General features: G+C 39.0%; 1 protein-coding gene across 1 annotated transcript; it reads right to left on the bottom strand.

Moving 5' to 3' along the window:
* Positions 1–319: 319 nt before the first annotated feature.
* LOC119883346 (phosphatidylinositol transfer protein alpha isoform-like) lies at positions 320–12,634 on the bottom strand. Its single transcript, XM_038693950.1, has 12 exons — positions 12,478–12,634; positions 10,145–10,175; positions 7,031–7,176; positions 5,609–5,700; positions 5,420–5,427; positions 5,145–5,219; positions 4,029–4,112; positions 3,532–3,609; positions 3,302–3,412; positions 2,951–3,073; positions 1,450–1,519; positions 320–1,337 (listed from the first exon to the last, which is right to left on the bottom strand). Exons 1-11 carry the CDS (start codon positions 12,492–12,494, stop codon positions 1,472–1,474), a joined length of 813 nt encoding a protein of 270 aa, XP_038549878.1. The 5' UTR covers positions 12,495–12,634; the 3' UTR covers positions 320–1,337; positions 1,450–1,471.
* Positions 12,635–13,286: the final 652 nt, after the last annotated feature.

The raw sequence follows: 13,286 nt of genomic DNA, 5'->3' as shown, positions 1-13,286 counted from the left end.
ACTTCAATGACAAGTTAACCCGGTCAGCTGTTATAATTAAATTTACTATAAATAACTTAACGAATATATTGTTTATCCATATATCTTCACTGGAGTTAATGTGCCAGTTGTCAACACTTTGGCCTCAAAATCTCACTTTTATACTTGTAGGCCTGGACCTGAAGTTTTTAGTCAGTTAATATAACAAAATTACACTATAGATTCGCAAAATTGAGTCCAATAACGCACTTGCTAAAGAGACCAACTCATCCATACACAAAAAACAAACAGTAACAGGAAGACAACACATTTTGTATACAATGTACAAATATACAAAAGGCAGGGAACAAGGAAATCGTCTTTAATATACTACATAATCATATAACTCATTACATTAAAATCCAGGTTACTGAATTAAACCCAGGACAAGACTTACAATGATGTAGGCCAAAAAGTTATCAAGACAGAAGTGCTTAATGTGTGAATTATATTGAGATCTGCTCAGAGTTCAGGATGTTCTGACAGATTATCACCAACAATTACAACCTCCACCCAAAACCATAAATACAAAACAGCAGCAAACATCTTTGTATGAATCTAAACCAACCACCTGGGGCTTTTCAAAGTAAATACTATATATGTAATACTTTTTTACAGAAATCATAAGCGGTGTTTAAATTACAAAGCCTCCAGCCACCATGTCATGATGAATCAAATTAAGCACAGGAGGGCAGAGGAATTTCCAGTGTGACATAACAGGGCAATAAGTGCACTTTGTGAGAGGAAATTTTGGAAATTAACAGAAATTTCTCAAAACACAGAAGCTTTTTCTGTTTTAGTCTTCTAAAATAAACATCCTCTGATCCTTGTAACTCTGGTGCTTTTGCGGATGTAGACAGATAACTTGTGGGAAATGTGCCTTGTGCTAGTAGATAAACAATAGATCACTGAGAACTAAAAAATACAAAAATCAAGAAAAAGAACAAAACCAGAATAATTAATAAAATAAGATAACAGTAATCAGAAATGTTTCTTCAGAGACAACCCTCACCTTTTCCCTAATGTTTTAAAATGTATGAGGACAGAATAGGCATAAGCAAGAACACTTCATCCTCAAAAGTGATTTGCAAACTTCTCTTAAAAAAAACTAAAAGCTGCTATAGTTGTATTCAAATGTAGTACATAAAGACACACAATTGCTTTAGAATAATGAGCTCTTATTAAGAGCAAATTTTATTAATAGGATGTAAAGTGTGGTATAATTGGTTATGCCTATCTAGCTGGTCTTGGTCCGGTGTCCTAGGAAAGGAGTCTGAGCTCAAAGAATGAAGATAAATCCTCCTGTTTCAGAGAGCGATCTGAAGAGGAAAACAGAACAAGTTAAAATTCAAAGAGACCTGATTAATCTTGTTCAAATTTAATTTAATTCAAAATGTTAAAATCAAACCAGAATAATAGTAATATACTCACTGAGTTAGCCTGTCAGCGGCCATCAGTTGTCATCACCTACCATGCCTTTAACTTGATCATTCTTCCTCATCTATAACATGGAGAGACACATGTTACTGAGAAAGGGACACAAATACTGGATTTCTTTTATTCTGCACAAGTAGTGCTACTGGGGGCAAAACAATAACGACAAATATTCAGACTACGACAACGTGTTGCTGCCATCCATAAAAATGCTTTTGCTCAGTTTCCAATTCACATTATACCACATTATTTTTCTTATTATTATTTCTCTCCATTACTACATACCAGATTATTTCATTTTAACAAGAACAACATTGTTAGAACAACATCTCATTATACCACACAATGTACTTGTTATTCCACAAAATGAACATGTCCTATTAAATGTAACTTTTGTCATTTTAATAACATACTGAGGTCGCCAGCCTCTTGTGGGTATCACATATAGACAGACAATCATAGTCCCTATTTATGTTAGATTTGTTCAGATTAAAAGACATAAATCAAACTTTTTTTACTGGTATTTTCAAGCAAAAAGAGTGGGTTTACATGGACAACTTGGATTGCAGTCTTGAGGTAGTTTCTCATATAGTTTATTTCAAGGACAAATACAGCAAAGAAGTCCTTTATTGGAGGATTTGTCTGCAGACATTTCCACGTGCTGGCGGCAAGAAGTATTTTAAAAACATCTCTCCTTAGCGATCTCTTGCCAATGTGAATTTTTAAAAAGGAAAGCCCAGAAAATGGTGGTGGTCTTAGCCTGCTTTCCCATATATCACTCCAATCACCCTCAGCTATCTCCAGGCCACATTCTCTCTCCCACTTCTGTTTGACGTAGACAGTTGAGTAGTTTTTTTATTTATTTTGTTAAGTTTTGTATTCTAATTTGTGACATGAGATTAGTGATGTTGTATTTAATCGTACATGCGTCAATGAAGATACTGACCGAATTAGCTTTACTTTCCTCCATTTAATTTATTATTATTATTTAATTTAGTGTCTGACCTGAAGAAACCTTTTCTGGATTGGTGTATCTAGGTAATTAACCCTTCTGCTGATAAATACCCTATATAGACAAACAGTGTCTGGTTCGGGCAGGGGTGGAGGATTGTTACTCGTCATTCAATACTTGTAGTTTGTCACATTCATTGAAACATAACTGTCTTGTTATACCAACATACCATGTTACAACACGAAAGAATTGTTGTTTTAATGAGATAACTTGATTTTGTGTATATATGTTTTATGGATTTATAGACTAGATAAATTGGTTTGTTTCTTTTTATTACAGAATCATTTGGCATGTAGTTGTAAAGAGAAACGTGTCGTTTTCACGCTGTAACAAGAAACTGACCCTTTTTTTTGGGGGGGATATGGCGAAAGCAACATGCTGCCATAGAGGACTGATGCAGAAGTAATGGGACACGAGTTTCATTAGGGTGATCAGTGCTACGCCCTGTAACAGTGGTGCAGTGTAGAGTTTACTGCGCTCAGTCACCTCATCTAGCTCCTTCTTTGTGTCCTCCTCCATGCGTCGTATATCATCCATCGTCAGTTCAATCCATTTGTCAATCCAGCAGAACAGCTGTCTGTGGAATTGAGTGAACAAACGCCTCTCCATCTGGACGTACAGACATGAGGGAAACAGAGGGAGATGAGACATCAGACAATAATTACGGGGTGAAATATAAAAGTCATCTAAACTACATGTCTAGTACTGTGGGGCATTTCAACACAAAGCAAAATACATTTTTCTTGGTACAGAAATTATTGGCCACCAGAAGGCAATATATATCAAAAACCATATCTTCTCCTAGAAAACAAACCAAAAAAAGCAACAACTGTATACCTTTTGAATGAGGCTTTCCACCTTGCCCTGTAGTCCCAGCCACTTGAATTCAACGGTGGCTAACTTATAGGCACACATGTGCGGCCTGTTCGGGTTGTTAGCGAGTTCCTTCTGCAAACACGTAGATGCACAGATAACATAAACGCACAAAGTCTCCGGGCCTTTAAATTCAATCATTGAATTTCTTTGATGAGTTGAACCACAGTGAAGAGTGACAGCAGGTGTAGTACCTTCCAGTCAGGTCCAAGAGGCCCTCTGCCTGTCTTCTCTGACTTAAAGATGGCTGGATCCTGATCTGGGTTGTAGTCCTAAAGAAAGAATGCAACCAGTATGATACACAGTGTAGCCATGACAAATATGAAGCAGCGTAATAAGGAGGTTTATTATACTGAATGTTTAGAAGATAGATGTGCGACCTAAACATAAAGAGTGTGGACTCTCAATCAAAAATAACTGGGTGGGGCGACCATTGGCTCACTTGGTAGAGCTCGTGCACAGTGTACAAGGCTCAGTCCTTACTGCCGCGGCCCGGGTTCGAGTCCGGCCTGTGACCTTTTACTGCATGTCATCCCCTCTCTCTCTCTCTTTCTGTCCATCTTCCACTGTTCCTCTCAAACAAAGGCAAACACCCCAAAAAATAAATAATAAAATAACTGGGTACTGATGGGAAAATCTGACCCAAAACCTGAGCTCGTTTCTAAAAAGATTCAGACTTTTTTGCCCTTACCTTCGGACTTATGCAGCTTCTGTCAGCAATGTCAATGTTAACTATCTCAGTTTTTTCCCACGAGCTTTTGTCCAGTCCGTGTACCTGCAGCGAGGCAAAAATCAAATCATCAACTTAAGTCAGCAAAGTATGAAATACTTAATCAGACTTCTGTAAGTACAGTTAGGGTTTGACCAGTGCAGGATAATGGGCCTCAATATCCATACTAAGGATTGTTGGTTTAATTATATCCAGTCTTAACAAACATGTAAGATTAAGACACCTAGTAAACACATTGAGAGGATTTTATCAGCTTCAGCTGAACTTTGTAATGTCTTTTAGCACAGAATAAGGATTTGTTATTTTGTCCCCAATCTCCTCCAGTAGGCTTGCATTACGAAGGCCAAAGGCGGACAATCTCCCATTTCCCAACTACCTATTATAATACTGCCACCACGTTAGCAACTCTGACTGCTAAAGTGTTAGCGTCTCTAATGCTAATCAGCATGGTTAATGTGACAATACTAACATGCTTATGTTTAGCAAGTATAACATTTACCATCTTAGTTCAGTTTGTTAACATGCTAACATTCACTAATCACAAATTACAGCTGAAGCAGATGACATTGACATTAGTTTTGCAGGTATTTGGCCATAAACCAAAGTATTGGATATGTTTGACCTGATGATGGCGCTAGATGAAAAGTCTTCAACAAAATCATTAGAGTTTATTCCCTAGGGACCTCTAATATCAGGCCAACATTTTTTAGGCAATCCAATCAATAGTAGTTGAAATATTTCACTTTGGATCAAAGTGGTGGGCTTTGACCCAAGGAGACCTAATCCATGATCCAAGTGTAAACAAAATGGCAGCCCACCATCAATATTAAAATCACAAGACTGGAACTTGCAATGACTTCCACATTGATTAACAGACAAGTTTTACTGTTTTATTACGTTAAGTATGGTTTGATTTGCATTAATTCTACACGTTCTGTAAACACAGTAGCAACATACAAACAAAATGCTTATTTCACATCAGTCCAACTTTTCAGTTATATATGCACCTGTAATGTATTTTCTTAACTTATATGGTGGGTAAAGTATGAACAACTACTGTCAGATCACATGACTTACATTCTCCTGATTCCCCATATCAGGCTTGTGCCACGTCTCGATTTTAATCATGAACTTCTCATTCATGTATTCATTCTGTAAGCACGGGAGAAACACATGTTAAGGTTAGTCAACAACCTTAATGTTTGCACACACAAAGTTATTGCATTACAGTTTGTGAAAAGGCACTGTGCATTAATGTCTGCAAATAAACATTGGTCCTGCAGCATGTGAACACACACACACACACACACACACACACACACACTTTTAACTCAAAATGAAAGAATACTTACTGTAAGGACTGCATCACAAGAAATGGTGGGCCGTAACGGAAAGGGGATGGACCAGAGAGAGAAAGAAACAAGGTTTTACTGGTCTTTACTGTACAATCAGACTGCAAGGTGCTGACTGAAAATGGGTTGCAGAGCTGTATGCGGAGTTTTGATGTTGGCCAACATGTTGTGTGTATATTTTGGACTCACTCGTTCGACAGTAAGGATATGCATTCCAGGCCTTCTCGTGGATCATGAGAGAACCTTTTGGCGCTATCATGCGAATAATGCCTGGCACTTTACTGCAGAGACAGACGCAAACAGGCATTGATGTATGTAGGTCACACAAGTACGCACAAAAAAACAAACCCATTCCTGCAGCTTAACACACACACACACACACACACACACACACACACACCCACCCACAACCACACCCACTTTGTAGTTTCCCATAGTGTTATCATCCTAAAGTCAATTTCTGGTCTTTCAATGCCTTTCCGCTACAATCCTTTAATGTTTAGAGTTTGAGAGAATGCAAGTACAATGCAAGTGTGAGTGTACAGTATGCTCCCTGTCCAGGATATTCTGATATGGGTCTGGTGGCATGGCATTTAAACCGGCAAAATCTCGCAGAAATCACTTTGATTCAATGGGATCAGTAGATTTTCTCGCAGAGCAATAAAGTCTGCACAAATTTTACACTTTGAAGTCAACTTTGGTGAATTCTGACATGAAAATTTACCCTGCTGTCTAAAAGCATGTCTTTACAGTTTTAAATGGTAAGGGAGGTAAGTCCAAATGGAAGAAGCAGTTTAACTGTGTATTCAACCCTCCTCTGTTGAGAGTATAGACCAGTGGTCGGCAACAGGCGGCCCGCGGCCAGATTGCTTTGATAGCAGAAAAATTCAAATATAAATAAATTGATAGCCCCCGCGACCCTGTACGCAGGATAAGCGGTTGACGATGGATGGATGGATGGGTTTACGAAGGCGGATCAAACGCCGGGACACGCACACACACACACACACACACACACACACACACACACTGCAGCACATGCTTTATTGTGAGCATGTGCTGCAGTGTCTTTATAATCCATTTGTTTAACAAGGGAGAAAAAAATATATCTGCCGTATGTTGGGATCGATCATACAACTCTCCCAACGGGAGTCCACGCTCCTACAGACTGCGCTAAACAAACACATAGGTGATTAAGGATTTGAAATAATTTGACTATGTTCTGGCTCGCCATGTAACTACTTGAAAAACACTTTCGCCCGATGCCAGACTTATTTGCCGACCCCTGGTATAGACTATTCCACAAAAGAGGCATGGTTTAAGACAGTGACAAGACAGGAATCAATACAAATAGACCTTTTGAAGAAACTGTGTCAATATGTTGTCCCATTAGCAAGCTTTATTAAATGAAATGATATACAGTTCAGAAAACAGAACGCCAGGGGTGAGTAAATGGCACAGTAGAGCTAGCTAGTGTGTTATCAGTTAGCTCGACAACTACTTCAGTTCTTTTTATAGTAGTCAGAATGTCATCAAACTTCTAGAGCCAAATATGTAGTGTGAGGTATGCACTACTTAGCGGTGTGAACGTAGCAGTGCTGAGCTGCCTACCTCTGCAGGTGGTAGATCTTGTGGGTGTACTGTCCTTTCTCTCCATCCTTCTCATAGGGCTCGTTGACCAACACCTCCACACCTTCTCCTCCACCCGTCTCACTCTTACTGGCCTCCGCTACTGCAAACAGCTGGCCCACTTGGTACTGGAACGGCAAAAGAGGAGAACATGGTTATTACAGGTGCATTTATACAGTATTGAATTCAATCAAATTTGAGATTTTAGAAGGAATAACCTATTCCACATTTTTACTTTTCATAGCAGGAAAAATACCGGTGGAACTAATGCAATGGAGGTTTAGTTAATAACATTAAACCTGATCAATATTATTAAGGTAATATATATATAATATATATATATATATATATATTATTAATTAATATGCTAATTACTGTTTGATCAAATTAAATATGTAACGTGAAAGGGGTTGCCCCAAGTGAAAAAACCACAGGAATAATCAGCTCTGTGAAGCATTTTAGCATCTTTCAGCTCAATGTTTTGGTTTATGGGCTTCTAGCTTAGCAGTGGCTTAGTAGTGACCATTGGCGAACTAGCACACTGGGCAGCTCAATCTTTGAAAAATGAGATTCAGATGATTTCATTCTAAACAATTTCAGTGTTGGATGTTAGTGTTGTTACACTATTACAATAATAACCCGAGAGATACACAACAGAAAGGAAAGAGAAAGTTCAAAGACCCCTGTTGAGAATCCTTCTGTTATGACCTTAGTTAACCATTCACAGAAATGACTGAGTTAACCATTTTCCTTTTAGGTATCCCAGACACTGACTTCAGCATCAGGAAACCAACAGAATAAGCCTTTTGTTTTTTCCCCCCCTTGTCTCTTCCTGTTCTTCTTCCTCCTCCAACCCCCCTAGTTCAACGCCTTCCTGAGTCAGGCAAAAGTGTTGTGACACTGGAATAAGTGACTCACATCACTGGGGCTGTCAGCCTGGCCAGGCCCAAACACTCCCACTTAACAGACACAGACTTTTTTGGAGGGGCCTAAACGACGTGTCAAACAGTGAATATGGCTAAAATATGAATTTGAAGTAACTGAGAATCTCTTTGTGCATTTGCCAAAAAACTGGAGTGGGTCAACAACAATGCTGTAGAGTGTTACATTGAGACAAAAATACATACAAACACTGTGGAATGTGACTTGTCGTGTATAACCAGTGTGTCTTCTCTTTGACAGTTACAGTCAGAGAGGTAACGCAGGCCTTTATGAGCCACTCAGGGCTGGGAACAAGTCATTCGGCTGCAAACAGGCTGAACCTGAGGTGGTCACCAAAATTGGATAAAACATGTTGAGGCAAAGTGCTCTGTCTTTCAAGTTTGTCACAGAAAAGGTGAACCTGCTGGTTCACATCATGCGATATACTGAAACAAGGTGTGGACTGTGAATGAAGGTAGAACAATCGTATGCAGCATTTCAGGCACATGTGAATAACCGTCACAATGACTTGACCGCTCCAAGCAGCAACAACATCTCCAAAGTGTTTGGAGCCATCATGATCCACCACCTTTTACAGAGCTTCTGTTCTAAAAGAACCATATACACAATTAAATGAATGAATACAATTTCAGATGCTTGTGAAAGCATGCTCTGTGAGTTTATGTTGATTCATTATAAAATATTAGGGCAGTTAATTGTTGATGTTCTACTAAAGATGCCATCAAGTTGCAATATGGTAAGTGTAGGATCCAGTGTAACCCGCCCAACCTGGTTTCCAAAAACTGTGAATGCAGCATCACATTTGACATGACGATTAATTTCAGACTACGGATCCCACCCCTGCTTCATTCAGATATGATCCAGCTCGAGCTGTTGAAAAAACTGTGAATGCAACTTGTTACTCAACTACCTCAGGAATCCAGCTAACGCTTCACACTGAAAGGGATCAGAGGAAAAGCTGGTCAAACAGTGATTAGGTAGCTTAGTGAAATACTGGATTCTGCTTTGTGTTAAGAAGTGGAAAAAACAAAGAGTACAGTGTTGTATGGAACATTTGGACTGAAACGTAGAATGAGCTAATAGGCCTAGCTATTAGGTATTAAAAAGGAAGGGGTTCACATGCAAGTGCAGAAAGGAAGGTTAATAAAACCCTGATGGTTCTTTCATAAAGCACACACAGAATCAAGGGGAAAGGTAAAGAGGCTGAACCTGCTCTCTTGATAACACGTAGCAGCCAATAGTATGGAAGACTAAACACAGCTAAATACATTCTGGACTTGATAGCCAAGTGTTTCAACTGCAAGGGCATCTACGTGCCAGCCTAAAGTGACAGTCCTGAGAGTGGCTAACTCCAGCAACAACACATGTCTGGGCACATAGTGTGCGGAGTATCCACTGGAGGATGGTCAAATCTAATCTAAATCTTTGGTATGTAAAATACCATCTGCTCTGTTATTCCTTTAATCGTCACTGAATGCAGTAAGATCAGATGCAAGGCGATAACAAACACATAAGGATGGGATACAGGATGCTGAAATATGTAGATCAGCATCCTGGAGAATTATAGGCAGCATTTCAGTGAGGGAAAACTAAAGAGTAGGTACTGTCACTGAATGAAAAAGAAAAAAAAAAACATTGGAGAGAAGCAATCTCCACAAGGAAACTCATGATTTAAAGGAAGTGATAACAAAACATTGTGAAATATGGCAAAAATAATACAAACCTCTGTAGTCATGTTGACATGCCTTTATCAAAATCAATCTTTTTTTTTTTTTTTTGCCAAGACAGTATGCATAATTCATTAAAATGTGATGTAACTGCATTTCTAATAAATTATTTGTGCAGATATTCTAGGTTGTGATGGATGACAATCATGAGATAAGGACACTAAAATCAAATCTTTGCAATTTAGCTAAATCTGAGACAGTACCTTCATGTCAATTATCATGTTATCCGACTGTACTTGTAAAGCGCTTTCCACTACATGTCACATTCACCCTATTCACACACTGTGGCAGTGTCATTCACACACACTCAGACACCGACGACACAGCTGTCGGCTACTTTGTTGCTCAAGGACACTTCGACGTGCACACTGGAGGTCCCCAGCTGGAATGTCCATGATAAAATAAAAGTAAACAAATTAGTCCTTACCTCCTCCACTGAAATGGGCAGGACAATTCGGCTGCAAGACAGAAAAAAACAAGATGTCATTAGTTAGGTCACGGATAGCCCAGTCAGAGATACAACAGAGAATAACTATAACTTTTGGACGACAAGAAGTGGATGTGGACACATAATCAGAGGTTAACATTTTGTTTTTAGGTTTAAGATACAGACAACAGCCTTCAGCTTACATGATCTCAGCACATAAATAATCACATATATAAAAAATAAATAAATAAAAAAAATAATGATGAACCTGCAAGAGATATAACTTCATAACTGCTTCTAGACGTGGAATTTAAAGAAATATTTGGAAATTTACTTTTTTGCAAAGAGTTGGGTGAGACAGTGGATAACGCTATAAAGTCTGTACGGTAAATATGTAGTCCTGGGCCAGCAGTAGGTTAGTTTAGCTTAGTGTAAAGTGTGGAAAATCCAGGAAACAGCTAGCTTGGCTGTCCAAAGGTGCTGGTCCCCCAACCAGCACCTCTTAAGCTCACTAATTAACACATACCTCTTCTTATATTTAACCTGTACAAGAAGGACAATTCAACTTTTTACTAAATGCCCACGTCTTTCGGAGCCCACACACCACAGTTGAAATTCAGGTATTCTATTATAAATTTGAACTCTCAAGACCAATTTCAACTCTCTCTCCAGAACCACAGAAAACTTCATAGAGTTGTTTTTACAGGCTGGGTGGTACTCCTCGTGACAAGTAAAATGTGTCAGTGAAGTGCCTTCTTAACCAGTCAGCGGTGAGGGCACACCTGCACCTTTATTTAGAGGGTGTGGGCTTGGGTTTTTTCTAGATGAATGTGACAAAGAAAAACACGATCTCCCTGCCCGACAGAGGCGACTGGTACAGAAAATTTAAACAAAACAGTTTAGCAAGGACCTAATGAAACTACTAATGTCTGTCAGCACCCGGGGACACAGCAAAGATAACAGTATGCTGTTCCTGCTCCCCAGGGCTCCAGCCTTTCCACTCCCTAGTTATATTTAATGAGCACTGGCAAGTAGAAAGACAGTTAGTTCTCTGCTTGTATCCCACTAACATAGGAACCATGAGAAGAGGAAATTATAAAACTGCAATAAAGACTGCCAGTGTGAGAGAACAAATAAGCCTGGGACTGTTGGTAAAAACCCTGCATGTGTGTTATCTGTGTATCCTTTTCTAGTGTGCCTTGATACAATAGCCAATTAATCGCCACCTGTTGCCAGTCTAGCAGGGCCTGAATATTTCATTAGAACAGATCAGAGTGAAACAGGAGCCTTCCCTGCATGAACTTGATGGCTGGTGTGATGAAAAAGATATCCGTTTGCCTGTTCTCATCCACTAACAAACACTGCACAGTTTACACGTTCTGGCATGATGGGTACTTTATCTTATATTACAAGCAGTTTTTTTTTTTTTAAGGCACACGCCTCCTCCAAAGTATAATAGTTTAACATGGCTACCCTTTTAATGTACTTTGCACCATGGTCAGATGACATGACAATCAAAACAAAAGTTACAAGAATGTAGATGTAAAAAAGGTCACTACTTCATTCACTCCCTCAAATCAAGAACCTTTGAGCCAAATTTGTGATATTTGGCTATGTAAATAAAATTGACTTGACATCATAAGCACCGGTATTTGCCAAGCTCAAAAACTCCAAACTCTGTCCAAACTTTTGCCAATTTGAGATGGCTTTCCTTACTAATTCGCGCATGCCTTGTGAAATGTGAAATTATACATTTTTGAACACTTGAGAGGAATTCTCCACTTCGGCATTCATCAATACCTCAAGGAATAAATTAAGTCAATGAAAGTTAAACTTTGGAAGTTGTTTCGCCGCACCCATAGCCTCCCTCTTCCTATTAAAGTAACGTTAACGTTACAGTCTAACGTTAACTTTAATGTCAGCAAGTTAGTTTAGGTCGATAGCGGCAGTGACAACCAAACCTAAATGTTTAGTGGAGTTACACTGCTGTTTCAGATACACAGATCAACCTATCTATGCCGACATGACTGCCAGTGTCATAGTAATCCATCTAGCGTGTAAGCACTTTTGCTAACAACCAAATCAATTTTAATTTTCCAGAACTTTACATGGAGTTCTGTGCATTCCAAGTTGAACCAAGCTAAATACAGTGGACACAAATGTAAAACACTGTAGCTTAGCAAGATTTACATACACGTTCACCTACGGTATCAGCCGATGTAAATGTTAATAATTCATAAAGTTTCATCGCAAAGTGCAGTGACAGTGACAGTGCCTGAACTCTCCTCTCTCTGCTTAAAAAACAGCGCCGTATCAGAAGTACAGATACTCACTATTCTTTAATCAGCATGTTGACTGTGCCTCCGTCCAAACAGCAGCATATGAAAGAGTGGGAACCCCTGAAAATCCTTTTTAAAGCTGCCAGGAGCCGGTCAGTCAGCGCTTGACGCTGTTTCTTCCTGAAAGATGCCGTGTGTGCGCGAAAAGGCGCGGCATCGAAAGAGGAGGAGACCACCTTTAGTTTCAGGTAACTTGACGTTACGTTCAAGTGCCGCTGGTAGAACGTCGTCAGGTCTTCACAATGTGAACTTTATGTTGGGGTTATGTGTATGACAGTGTCCCTACAAGCTACAGTCACTACTACAGCTGTTTTTAAGTACCACCCTATCATAATTTCTTGCTGTTGTATCTACTCTAGGGGGACAGAGCGTTTGCTGTCAGGGCCCCGAGGCTCTGGAACAGCCTGCCCGAGGAAATCAGGTTGGCTGAGTCAGTGAACTCTTTTAAGTCCCTTCTTAAAACATACTTTTATAGGAGAGCCTTTCCCGATCTTATTTGACTTTATTTTATCCCTTTTATTTTATTGTATTTTACTAATTTTATATTAATCTGTATTTTAGTCTTTTCAATGTTTTCATGCTCTTATCTTGTTTTTTTGTATTATTCTTTACAATTGTTAAAGCACTTTGTAACTTGTTTTTGAAAAAAGCTCTACAAATAAGGATTATTATTTTTATTATTATTATTATTATTTATTACTCTACTGCTGCTATTTCCACTGCTACTGTTGCTGCTTCTGCAACTTATAGCCTACCACTCAAATAACATTCATGATAATCATAGTCATGGTGTTAACAAGAAT

This window comes from Micropterus salmoides, unplaced genomic scaffold, assembly GCF_014851395.1.
Source record: "Micropterus salmoides isolate LMB-PRFRI ecotype aquatic unplaced genomic scaffold, ASM1485139v1 Ms_hic_scaffold_3, whole genome shotgun sequence".
Classification (NCBI taxonomy): domain Eukaryota; kingdom Metazoa; phylum Chordata; class Actinopteri; order Centrarchiformes; family Centrarchidae; genus Micropterus; species Micropterus salmoides.
The sequence above is the reverse complement of the archived record's forward strand: the minus strand, read 5'-3'. Positions and strand labels throughout refer to the sequence as shown.